Genomic DNA, 14,338 nt, shown 5'->3' with positions numbered 1-14,338 from the left:
GGATGATGTGGAAGGAATACTGTGTGCATAAGGATGATGTCCATTATGAAAATTATAAGCATCAGACCAGAAGAGTAAAACTGCTGTATGGAAAGCTAAGTCTGATAATGAAATGCTACAAGCAAAAGAAAGAATGAATATGAAAGAATAACTCTACTGAATGCAGATGATGTAAGGGTGGCATACACAGAAGAGGTTGTTCAACTAAGCCCATTTGCTGAAAGCTATCAACCTGGTGTATGCATCGATCTCACTGCTACCTCTGGATGAAAAAACTGAGGTGTATGAGGAGAGGTATTAGAGCTGCTGCACAAACTGAATAAGAATTCACAATAGAGGCTTCTGGGATATCAGCATGGTTACTAATAAGTATTCAGCCAAACTGGCTATTCCTTTAACCAGGCTATATAATTTGAGTGTCTGAACATAAAGATTCAGCAGGAGGAGAGAATGTATGGTAATCCCATTGCACAAGGGTGGTGCAAAGAACAATGTATCTAACTATCAACCAATCAGAATCTCAGTAATGGTAGTGAAGATTTTGGAAAAGTTGGTTATGACTTGCATTCAGAAATGGATTGACAGAGAATCTCTACTCGCAATAAACAGCATGTGTTTACTTAGGAAAGGTCATGTTTTAGCAACTTGCTCACATTCTATAATAAGCTTAAGGTCGAGACTATAGAGTTTTCCCTGCACGGGAGGCCGTTGCATGCTTTGACCATCCTGGAAGAGTGGAGATACCTCGGTATCATGTTTCACCCAAAGGGAAGGTCTTCTGTCCCTTCTATCCTAGAAGCTGGGATCGCTTCTTTGAGGAAAGCTCCTCTCAAGCCCCAGCAAAGACTCTTTCTCCTTTCCCACTATCTCCTACCTCGCTTTTACCACAAGTTGTTGCTTAGTAGGACATATATCTCAGTACTGTCCCAAATGGACAGGGCTATCAGTTCAGCCTTGAGATCATGGCTCCGACTGCCTCCTGACACTCTTAGTGCATATTTCCATGCGAGGGTGAAGGATGACGGGCTTGGGGTTTCATCACTTAGATGGCTGATCCCATGCCTGCGGCTGTCAAGAATCGTGCAGTTAGAACTATCTTCTTATCCCATCTGCAGAGAGGCTTTCTATAGCCCATTAATACAAAAAGACTTTAGGCAGGCTAAAGGCTGGTCCCATTATCAAGGTACTTTAATCGAGTCAGCACCCGCAGAACACAAGAGATGGACATCTCTGTTGCACTGTTCTGTAGATGGTGCCTCTTTAAAAGAGTCATATCTGGTGCCTCCCCAGCATGATTGGGTAAGGGATGGCACCAGATCCCTCCCTGGGTTCGAGTACATTAACCTTATCAGGACGAGGATCAATGCCCTGCCTACTCGAGCCCACACAGCTCGATGGGGTAGTGACGACTCCAACTGTAGGGCTGGCTGCCGCTACAGTGAGACATTGTCTCATATAGCCCAGTGTTGCTTCCACACCTATGGGGGTCTGCATGAGGAGGCATGATGCCATGGTCTCCATTCAGAACAACTGCTTTAAGAACAAAGGTTGGGAGACTGCGGTGGAACCACATTATAGGACCTCCACGGGCTTGCGTAAGCCAGACTTAGTGATTAAAAGAGATGGTGACTTTTGGGTAGTTGATGCCCAGATGTGGGAGGAGCATGGGGCAACTCCGAGGTTTACCAGCGCCACAATCTCTTTACGTGGCGTATGGAGTGCAGATAGTTATAAAGACTTAAAACGGCTTGGGCTTATGCAGAAGGATATAAAAGTTCTTTCCTTGAGGGGGGGCCCTACAGGGCAAATTGGTGGCATGGCATTGCCACCAGAGAATGACTACAATGATAACTAGAACAGACATAGGGTAAAACACTTGTAAAGGCTTAGGCCTATATCAAGTCTGGACATGATGTAAGGGTAGTACTGCCCATAACCAGTACAAAGATTAATAAAAATAAAAAAAAAAAAGAAAGAAAGAAAGAAAAGAAATAATCAATGGTATACCACAGTCCTTGATCCACTGTTATTCAGCCTGTACATTAATGGCATTGAGAAGTGATTTGACATGTGACATACAGCTATGTGCTGATGATGATGTAAAGATAGGTAGCGTAATCAGGAATGCAGCTGATATTCAGTACTTGCAGAATGATTTGAATAGGCTGGAATTGTGTGCTTGGGAAACTGGATGTTAGTTCCATGTCAGTAAATGTAAAGTCATGCACTTTGGCATGATTAGATATCCAGTATGGTATTATATTGTGGAATTATGGTAGAAGAATCCTCTTCAACATAACTGCCTTTACTAATGATTCATCTGCTTGCATAGTATGTCCAAAGTACATCAACTTCTCTTTAATGATCATTGCCTCCAAGCAACTGACTAGGCTAGGAATCTTAGCGTGTTAGTAGATAGTAAGTTGAAGTTTAGGGGACATCTACAAAAATTGCAAATAAAATGCAATTGCAATGCTAAAATAAACTTTGACATGTAAAAATAAGGATGTCATTTGGCCTCTTTACCTGGAGACCAGACCTTTGTGCAGGTCTCATCTCCTGTAATAAATTTAGTTTAATCTTTTATCCAAGTGTGTGCAAACAAAGTATCTTCAGGACTGGGGTAAAGTGGTACAACACCGGGCAACTCCTTGCAAAGGTGGAGCAAGATACCAACACTCCTATCTCAGTATCTTCCATAATGCAAAACACATCTCCTTGAAGATATGTATAATGTTATGCATTAAGGGAAGGGCCACTACCCAGACTAGTTTCGACCTTTATTGAGGTCTCTTCAGTGGGAGCCAGGCCCAAGTAGAAGCATTAGCAAGGTCATCTCCTCCTATAGGAGCTGCCAAACGCGTGCCACCTTTTTATTAAATTACCCTGGATTTAGAGAAAGATGTTGAAAGTTTATTTTTCACTTGGTCAGACTATAATAAATTTAGTTTAATCCTTTATCCAAGTGTGTGCAAACAAAGTTTGCACCTGAAAGTATTTCAGGACTTGGGCCTGGCTCCCACTGAAGAGACCTCAATAAAGATCGAAACTAGTCTGGGTAGTGGCCCTTCCCTTAATGCATAACATTATACATATCTGCAAGGGGATGTGTTTTGCATTATTGGAGATACTGAGATAGGAGTGTTGGTAGCTTGTTCCACCTTTGCAAGGAGTTGCCCAGTGTTGTACCACTTTACCCCAGTCCTGTAGATACTTTCAGGTGCAAACTTTGTTTGCACACACTTGGATAAAGGATTAAACTAAATTTATTATAGTCTGACCAAGTGAAAAATAAACTTTCAACATCTTTCTCTAAATCCAGAGTAATTTAATAAAAAGGTGGCATGCCATTTGCAGCTCCTATAGGAGGAAATGACCTTGCTAATGCTTCTGCCTGGTATCTCATCTCCTGGTTTCAGCTGTGATTCTGATACAGTGGAGGAATTTAAATGAGTGTGTTAAAATGATACTGTATTGTGGAATACTGATTAGGAAGACAGATTATAGACTGCAAACACTATCAAAGAGGAGAAAGAGGTATGATGTGATTGAGACTTACAAACTTCTGAAAGGGTCATACAGGATTTCAGTTGATTTAATTTTTCATTTTATGGAGCATGTAGAAAGGAAAAGAGGGTATCCTTGGAAGCTGAGAATGCATGTCACTAAGAAGAGGATGAGATGTAGATTTTTCCTCTCATAGTGTGGTGTGTGATTGGGATGAATATTTCCATTGGATGTTGTGAGTGCACGCAATGTGAATGAATTCAAGAACAAGTATGATAGCTTGTGTATGTAGTATGTGGCCTCCCTCGATGAGTCCCTGACTTCCTAGTGGTCTCTCTTAATAATATAAATTAATGATGCCAAGAAATTATCCTTGGTTTCATCCTTTATCCAAGTGTAAGCAAAGTCTGTGCTTGAAGTAACTTCATGACTGGACTATTTGTATATATACGAGTAGAGGCTAATGCCGTTACATCAATTGTCTTAGTATCCCATAAGGGAATGCATTATTTTTTTTTCTTTCAAAGTCTGGCTTAGATATGTTGATGATGTTTTTGCTATCTGGCCTCATGGCATCCAGACACTAGACACTTTCCTCAGCCACCTAAACAAATGACTCAAATGCATTCAATTCACAGTTGAGATTGAACACATCTCCGTTTCTAGATACACTTGTCACATATCTTCCTTCTGGAAGTCTTTCCTTCACTGTTTACCTGAAACCGACACATACTGGCCAATATATAAACAAACTCCTACCACCACACAACACAAAAACTAGGGGTCATTAATACACTTAAAAACAGGGCTTTGAAGATTTGCCCCAGTGAACAAGCACTTAAAGATGAATTAAATGTTATCAGCAGTAACTTCCTAAAAATGGTTACAGCCAAAATACTATCAACAAAATTCTGTACAAGACCTCACTTAAAAACAAAAATAAACAAGACTATTGTCTTGTTTATTTTTGTGGATCCTTTTCTCTGGTCACACCGCACATCCACCTAAGCATTCTTATCTCCATTACCTCCATTCTGCTGATGTTTTTTTTTCCTTCAGGGCCACAGTTTCCATAGCATACATCATAGCTGGTCTCGCTACTGTCCTGTAGATTTTGCCTTTCAGATTGATTGGCACCCTCTTATCGCATAGCACTCCAGCCATCTCTCTCTCACCAGTTCCTCCATCCTGCTTGTATCCTGCTTCCTTCTCAGCCTCACCATTCTCTTTCATTGTTGAACCTAAGTATCTAAAGTCACTGACCTTACTGATGACATTTCCTTCCATCTCCAGATCTGTCTCCTGACTGCCATCCACTTTGCAACACATATACTCCGTCTTACTTCTGCTCAGTCTCATACCTCTCTCTCTCTCTTCCAGTACTTTCCTCCAACTTTCCAGTTTAGCTGCCACTTCTCTTGATTTTGCACACAGAATGATGTCATTTGCATACAACATAATCCAAGGCACGTCTTCTCTCACCTCCTCCGTCACCACCTCCATCACAATATTAAACAGGAACGAACTTAATGCTGACCCTTATGCAAGCCAACTGTCACTGGAAAACTTTCTGTCTCTCCCAGGCAGGTCTGAACTCTTGTCTTCACATTTCTTTACATCTCCTGCACCAACCTGACATATTTCTCCAGTACCTTCTTCTCCCTCAGACACCTCTAGACTTTGTGCCTTAGCACTCTATCATACGATTTCTCCAGATCAATAAATACCAGATGTAGCTCCTGTTGCTTCTCTCAAAACTTTTACATCATCTGCCATAACCCAAAGATAGCATCTGTCGTCGATCAACCAGGCATGAAGCCAAATTGCTCCTTTGAAATCTCTATCTCCTTCTGCAGTCTTCCATCAAGAACCCTCTCTAGGATTTTCATTGTGTGGGACATCAACTTTATTACTGTGTAATTCTTACAGTCTTGTGCATCCCCCTTTACTCTTGTAGATGGGGACAAGAGTACTTTCCCTCCACTCCTCGGGTATGTTTTCCTGTTGACAAACTTTTATTAACAGGTCCCACAACAGGTTAAATTTACTCTTTCCCCAGCGCCTTCCATGCCTCCATTGGGATCCTGTCAGGACCTACCGATTTTCCATTCTTCATCTCTTTATGGCCTCCTTCACTTCCACTCTACTAATGTTCTGCACTATCCCCTCATGAGGCTCCACATTTTCTCTATGAGCCCTTGCATTTTCTTCATTTAAAATCCTTTCAAAGTATATTCTCCATCTGTTTCTTATATCCACAACCTCCTTAATACCCTTCCTACAGAGTCTTTGATCTGCCTCACATGTACAATGTCCTTTGATGCCCTATTTCTACATTTTGCCAATCGATAAATCTTTCTCTGTCCTTCCTTTGTTTCTAATTGATCATAAAGGTCTTGATATTCCATACATTAAAGGGATATCAGACGAAATAAACAGAATACTACAAAAATACAATCTTAAAGTCACCTTTAAACCTCCTGCAAAATTAAAGAACTTACTCAACACATCCAAGGATCACTACCCTCATTGGCCCACCCTGGAGTATACTGTATTCACCTGTAATTTGCCCAATATAGAGGGGAATAGGATGCACAATTCCTATCAGAAAAAAGGAACATGAACAACACATTAAATCTAATAACTATGGTTAAGCTGGTCTTTCAGATCATGCCCGGAACACTTTATATAGAATTGACGGGAAAGGCACCTGTTGTTTACATCACACCAAAACATGGTATGAATGTAAATTTAAGGAGGCCTGCAAGATTCTTATCAATCACCCTAATCTTAACAATAATGTTCCAAAAATCCCAAACATATGAAAGACACATATTCTACCAACTTAACCTTTCTCCCTAAGAGTTAATTTTAAATAGAACTGTAGGTAATCTAGGATCCTAAATCTAATATATAACAATGGTCATATTAAATTAGGACATTATTTTCACTGTAACAAAACTATCTATGTGAAGGAATGTTTCTCTGATGTTATCTTAAATAGAATATAGCTTTGATGTAGTTAATTCATTTTTTTAATTTTTTTTTATTTATTGTAATTTTATTTTCACTAGAGCTCAGGTCAGTAGAATAACCGTTGATCAAATCATTGTCTCTTCAGCATACTATGTGAAATGTAATTTAGCTTGTCTCTGTATATGTATGTGTATGTGCCAGATGATGATGTTAATATGAAGGTTGAATGTGGGAAATTAAAATAATTATTTATAACACGGTTGTAGAGTCCATAATAATTTGTATAAAATGAATGCTGATCACCATGTAACACTAAAGGAAAGGATAAGGCAATGCACGTATCCTTACTGACATGTATAATTCTATGCATTATAGGATGGTCCTCTACCCAAACTGGTTATGACCTTTGAGGGGGACTCATCACAGGCCTAGAGTAGTTAGTATAGAGGTGCAAGAGAGCCGATAGTATTAGGAGAAAGAAAAGACAGATAGATTTATTATTATTATTACGGGTATCTCCATGGAGTCAGTAGATTCATTGCAGGAGACCCAAACTATCAAAACAATATCTATCATATCTCTTCTTGAATTCATTTACAGAAGAAGAACTCACAACTGAGTCAGGCAACGCATTCCACTCATTCACCACCCTCCAGGCAAAAAACCTCGTTCTCACACCCTTTATTAACCACACTTTTCCTTAATTTCCGTGGATGACCTCTTTTTCTTCCGTCACTATCACACAGCTGAAACATTTCCTTGCATCAATCCTATAAAAACCTTTCAGTAATTTAAATGTTTCTATCATATCCCCTCTTCTTCGCCTATCAACCAATCTCTGCAATCCACAAGCTCTCAATCTATCAATGTAGGGAGCATTTTTTACATCACTCACCAACTTGGTCACTCTTCTCTGAACACTCTCCACAGCCTCATCTCCAAAGAATCCAAGTGACCAGACTTGAGCACAGTAATCCAAATGTGGAAGTATCAATGCTTTATAAAGGGGAATAATAACCTCTTTATCTCTGGATGTCAGTGTGTTCCTCAACAACCAAGTAATCCTATGTGCAATCTTGGACACCTTAGCAATGTGTCCTCTGAACTTCATCTCCCTATCTATCAACACCCCTAAGTCCTTAGCCTCATCAGTCTCTTGGAGTACTTTTCCATCAATGTAGTACACAGCTGGTAATCTTTTAATCCCAAAATGCATGACTTTACACTTTTCCACATTGAACTGACATCCATTGCCTTTTGCCCATTCTACCAGCTTATTTAAATCATCCTGTAAACTTTCAACATCAGCTTGATTTTTTATTAACAAGAGATAGGAAAAAGCCTCTTCTTTTTTATACTATCGGTTTTACCTTTTTCACCAATCTCATATAGATGAATAACCAAAATATCAATTGAAACTAAAGTGCGAAGATGACTGATACTCAGGTGGTTAGCCTTATCTCAGTTAACCCCCTTGAGTTGGCCTTCTCTGCCTGGAATTGCTTTCCAGTCATCTCTGCAATTCACTATAAAACCACATTGAATTAAGAGGAAAAAGGAAACATTTAAAAAACCTCTCATAGCAAAAATAAACAGAATTTTATCTTCCCCTGGTGAATACTGTATAATATGGGTGGTTTACACAATCTGGTCAAAAATTTGATATATCCTAAAATGCTTCTTTCTAAATACAAAAATTGTCTGACTGAATAATAGAATTTCCACAATACAATATTATAAAGCATTTGGATATCATATTGCTGGTTTTCAAATCCACATTTATTTGTAATCTTCCATAAATGTTATTTTAATTCATTAATTATAAAAATCAAAATTCTCTTTCCATTGCTGATTTCTGTTGTAAGTAATGGAATGCCCAACACATTACATAATCTGTTTCAAATATGCAGGGAAAGATGGCAGCTGGAGAATGCATGTTCTTCTGTTTCCAATGAATAACAGATGTCACAGATTGGATCTCCGATGTTAAAGTACCTTCATTTCATGCCATTGACTGAAAGGCAGCCACATGCAATTCTCCAAGCAAGATCCCTCCTGTTAGGGTATCTTTGGAACTTCAATAAGTTATGAAACAAAGTGTTATCATCTGTATCCAACTGTGGAAGTTTGTGGTGAAAGAGATTAAAGATTTCTTTCTACCAAATTTGATTTTTTTTTAATTGAAAGAATGTCAGTACCAGAGTGTTGTAGCAGTCTTAGAGTTAAGCTCTATAATAAATTTAGTTTAATCCTTTATCCAAGTGTGAGCAAACAAAGTTTGCACCTGAAAGTATCTTCAGGACTTGGGTAAGGTAGTACAACACCGGGAAACTCGTTGCAAAGGTGGAGCAAGCTTACATCAATCCTATCTCAGTATCTCCATTAATGCAAAACACATCTCCTTGCAGATATGTATAATGTTATGCATTAAGGGAAGGGCCACTAGCCAGACTAGTTTCGACCTTTATTGAGGTCTCTTCAGTGGGAGCCAGGCCCAGATGTGGAGATTCCAGGCAGAAGCAATAGCAAGGTCATCTCCACCTATTTGCATTATGGGAGATACTGAGATAAGAGTGCTGTAAGCTTTCTCCACCTTTGCAACAATTTGCCCGGTGTTGTACTATCCCAGTCCTGAAGATACTTTCAGGTGCAAACTTTGTTTGCTCACACTTGGATAAAAGATTAAAGTAAATTTATTATAGTCTAACCAAGTGAAAAATAAACTTTCAACATCAAAAAAAAAAAAAAAAAAAGAGTTAAGCACAGAGTATTGTAGTATTCAGGAACAATCTCAGCTTTTAGACCTTTATAATCATTTACTCCAAACAGAGAAAGATGAAAACCTAGGTAGTACAGGAAAATGTCTGCACATGTGTGATTGGTCTGCAATATTTGATCAATTTTTGAAGCTATATTGCTTAAATAGCAGAATTTGAAGACTGGAAGCCCAAATCCTTCATTTTTATTTGATAGTTGAAGAAATTCCTTTTTAACTTCTTGTATTGGCTGGACCAAAAAACTTGCACAGGCTCACTATATAATTGCTTTTCTTCAGCTTCTGTAATGTCTGTAATATTTCTTTTGTACAATTGAGCAGGAAAGATTATGGTTTTGAGTACTGTGGCTTTAAAATAGACTGGAAAATAGGAAAGTAGCCCTATTTTCTAGTCTTCTAAGGTTTCAAACTTTTTGTATATAAGTTATTGAACTGGAGTTTCAAGTATAATGAGGAGATCTCTCTCTCTCTCTCTCTCAGGGGTTAGCCCCAAAGGAATGCCTCCAAGATCCCACATTCCTAAAACTTTTGATATTGTCTTGTCTGCATTAGTGGTTAATCCACTGATCTTGCTGAATTTTTCCAAAATACCAAAAAAAAAGATAAACATGGAATCATTATCCTTCAAAGTACTACATCATCGGCATATGCTAATACCATATTTTCCTTCATAGTGAAAGAACTGTTCCTTGCACAGCAATGTATTTTCAACTTCCTGTAAGAAAGGTTCAAGAACCAATGCAAAGAAAGAGCAATGGAATAAGATTGCAACCTTGTTTGATTCCTTTTTTCGAATTTTGATTGGGTCTGACAAGAACCCATTAAATAGGAGGCAGGTAGTTGAATTGGCATATGCTCCTTTGATAACAGATAGCAGCTTTTTTACTTACAGTTTTCTGGACGATGTGAATAGAAAGGTATGTTGCTCATTGTCAAATGGTTGAATAAGTTCTACTGATAAGCGTTGCCATTGACTGCTTTTTCGTATTAACTAAGTGGATTAGATCTCACAGCAGAAACATATTAAATTCTACTGCTTAGCCTGAAACTACATACACCTGTGTGCTTTTAATTATGTATCTCATTCCCACTTGGTGCCTGTTATTAATAATGTGGAAAAATATCTTGTAGTCAGTATTAGATAGAGAAATAGGTCTCCAGCTGGTGATTAAGGTGTGAGCTCTATTCGGTTTTGGAATGAGGACAGTATGGTCTCATCACTGGGAGTCGGACCTGGAAGCAATACCAAGGTTGCAGTCAGATTTCCATATACAAGTAGTCAGAAGGTGTCGCATCTTACTAAAATACTCTGGATTGAAGTTAGATTTTGAAAGTTTTTTTGTTTTTTTTTCCATTTTGTTATACTACAAATTAAAGATACTAAGAAATTATATTCTTGGTTTCATTGTTTATCCAAGTGTGAGCAAACAAAATATGTGCATGAAGACAATGAGCAACATAGAAAGGTATGTGAAGTCATTAGCCTCTATATGCAACTAGTCCAGATCACTTCGTGATCTGGACTAGTTGCATATAGAGGCTAATGACTTCACATCAATTGTCTAAGTATTCCATAATGCAATGCACATATTCTTACAAACATAGATATTGACCCATCCCATAATGCATAGCATTATACATGGCTGTAAGGATATGTGCTTTGCATTATGGGATACAATGGCAATTCCTGTGAAGTCAAAATACCCTGGATTATAGATAAAAGTTGAACCTTTTTTTTACTTGGTTATACTATAAATTAAAGATGCCAAGAAATTATATTCTTGGTTTCATCCTTTATGCAAGCGTAAGCAAACAAAGTTTTGTGCATGAAGTAACTTCACAACTGGACTACTTATGTATAGAGGCTAATGACTTAGTATTCCATAATGCAATGCACATAACCTATGGACATGTATAATGCTATGCATTATTGGATGGGCCACTATCCAGACCGATTTATTGAGGTCTCATCAGTGGTAGCCAGATCCGGCTACCACTGACGAGAATAAGCAATGATGGATTAGAGATAGATGTTGAAAGATTTTTCATTTGATTATACTATAAATTAATGATACCAACAAGAAATTATATTCTTGGTGTCATTCTTTATCCCAGTGTAAGCATACTAAGTCTGCATATGAAGTAACTTCAGGACTAGACCAATTGTATATAGAGATCCAATCACGAAGTTACATCACTAACCAAGAATATAATTTCTTGGAATCTTTAATTTATAGTATAATCAAGAGAAAAAAAAAATTTTAACCTTATCTCTAATATAGAGTATTTTAGCAACAAGGTTCCTTTTGACTACTTGTATATCGAAATATGAAGAATTCATATTTCGATATACAAGTAGTCAAATATCAATAAAGGTCAAAACCTTTCTGGGTAGTGGACCATCCCATAATGCATACCATTATGGGATGGACCATTATATAGATATATATGTTGCATTATGGGATATTAAGGCAAATGATGTGAACAGATTGTCCTCTATATACAAGTAGTCAGCCATTAAGTTACTTCACACACAAACTTTGTTTGCTTACCCTTAGATAAAGATGAAATCAAGAATATAATTTATTGGCATCTTTAATGTATAGTGTAACCTAGTGAAAAAAACTTTCAACAATGATAATAATATATTACCATCTCTTTCCTCATCAGGTGTCTATCAAATACTTTACTCATATCATCTTGTGGAGAGCAGTGAGAAGAACTAAAGCAGATTTCTAACCTTACAGGAGGACTTGATTAGATTCTATGAGTGGTCATAAGAATAGAACCATCAGTTTACTATTGGAAAGTATACGGTTGAAATCTGATAAGCAATGATGGGATGCAAAAGACTTAGTGGGGAAATTTTGAAGGAGATAGAAGAGATAAGAAATTTGGGAGTGATCGTGGACAGGGAACTGCAGTTCTTGGATCACACTGCACAAGTTATTCATTCATCACATTGCATTATAGTAGTGCATTATAAAGAGATTATGGTTTCATTGTATAAGATTTTTGATCAGGCCTCTTATGGATTGTTATACACAAATTTGGTCACCTGGTAATGAGGATATATATTAGCAAGCATCCAGAGAAGATTCAGTAAGGTGGTAACTGGTGTTTGGAGGTATGTATGTATAAGGATAGATTTAGAGAGTGCAAGTTGCATGGCCTCGTAAATATGAGGAGAGGGAATATGATTGGGACATATAAGTTGGTTAGTGGTTGTTACCAGGTTACATAATTCGGGAGAAATTTTTCATAGAATTGGAGAGGGAGATAGAACATGATGTCATCTTTGGAAACTCTATATGGAAGCTGTGAGCAAAGGAATGAGGAACATCTTTTTAGCATGGAGAGTGCTGAGTGAGTGAAATACATTGACTGAGAGTATGGTGAATGTGGACACATTGAATGAAATTAAAATGCAGTTCTGCCATTAATAATATTAAATAATTTTCTCTATCACTGATGTACAAATTAAATGGCAGTGATCTAAGTATATAACTTGAGGTACACCACTAATTACCTCTCATTCTCCTGGATTCAGTTTTCCCAATATGTTGTCTGCCCTGTTGACTAGGACATCTGGGAACAGTAATTTACCATCTTTTTCCATTTCCAACATGAATTTGATTTTTCGATGGCAGTTGTTCAAGAATTGTACAGAATCTTCGTACTTGGTCTTCCTGGATATGCTTCCAGATAATAAGCCAATCAAAGATATTTAGGATGGTTTTCAGGATCATCTGTGCATGAACTTCTTCCTCAAATTTTTACCATATATAATTTGAACATTGTAAGCTTATATTTACAATATTCAAAGAGTCTTCTGAGGTACTCTTCTGACATGGCACATTAAACAGAAACCAAGGAATTATACTTCATAACATCTGGAAGTCTTCATTTCAGGTATGTAACATTCAAGGCTTCCATTATGCAATCAGTCACAAGTTTTGCATAACAATATACCAACTATGCATGATGAACCTGTTGTTATGTGTGACTGACTGTTCATTATCTTTTGGTTTATAAAATACGCTGTTTGAAGCATTTTAAATTTGTATGCTCCTTGTAAATCTTCCTGAAGATGCTGTAAGCCAATGAAAGATAGCAAAACATGTAGATTTTTTTTTTTTAACTAAATATTTCTGTATTTTAAACTAAACCTCTAAATTTAGCCCATTCTAATTATTTATGTAGTTGATAAAAGTCTTCCTAGTTGGTAACTTCTTTTTTTATATATTTTTTATCTCATTTGTTGAGGCAGTGATAATGATTAGAAGATGCAGTGACTTACAGGTAGAGGCAACAGCTAATGAACTCTTTAAATTTTTAGCATCTGCATGTGAAAGGAAAGCAACATTTAACAGCACATACATACTCTAAAAAGTACTTCACATTTCATGGAAATGATCCATATTTCAGAATATAGTTTTCTTGTATGGAAGGCATGGGGAGGAGGGTTAAGAAATTCCAGAAGTAGTCAGTGGATCTGGGTGGAAGTTGAATAAGAAATTACTTCCAGATAGACAGCAGCATGAAATACCATGCAAATGTCAGCATTGGGGTGGGATGCAAATAGTAATTTGTTGATCATACCTCACATATTTCATGTAATTATACCATACATTTTATGTAATATATGCCATTTTAGCTTTATTCTTCTTGCCTTTTATTTATTCTTCTATTTTTCTGTTTTTATATATCAGTATTGTGTTATTCTTTTTAGTACTATGGACAGCCCAAATCATACACAGATGCTTTAGATGTTCTTAACATGATCTTTACTGCAGTCTTTGCTTTAGAATTTGTGTTAAAACTGATGGCTTTTAGGTTTAAGGTAAGTATAATCTTGTAACTAACAATTTGATGTATCTTAAATTCATTTATGCTAAACATTTCGAAAGGATTAAATTAACAACTAGTGGCCACTGATCCACATACCTTTAAATGCAAGTTACATTATTATGATCTATGTAGTTTTCTAACTCTTGTGTATCCTGGAACCTTAACTGTTTGCCATCTCTTTATACAATGATATTTTGTGTTGGAGAAGGGTTAGTATATATACATACA

The 14,338-nt window shown here is 37.2% G+C and overlaps 1 protein-coding gene across 1 annotated transcript in view; it reads left to right on the top strand.

The window, feature by feature from the left end:
* The window catches only part of LOC150110163 (muscle calcium channel subunit alpha-1-like), a 1,246,847-nt gene that overhangs the window by 742,478 nt on the left and 490,031 nt on the right, over positions 1-14,338 (top strand). Inside the window, exon 30 of the mRNA XM_090391329.1 lies at positions 13,992-14,102. Within this exon, the coding sequence (XP_090247455.1) occupies positions 13,992-14,102 (111 nt within the window). The remainder of the gene's footprint in view (positions 1-13,991; positions 14,103-14,338) is intronic.

Source organism: Typopeltis vanoorti, chromosome 1 (genome assembly GCF_054136105.1).
Source record: "Typopeltis vanoorti isolate ZY-2024b chromosome 1, IOZ_Tvanoo_1.0, whole genome shotgun sequence".
NCBI classification, from domain to species: Eukaryota; Metazoa; Arthropoda; class Arachnida; order Uropygi; family Thelyphonidae; genus Typopeltis; species Typopeltis vanoorti.
This window is presented reverse-complemented; position numbering and strand designations above follow the sequence as displayed.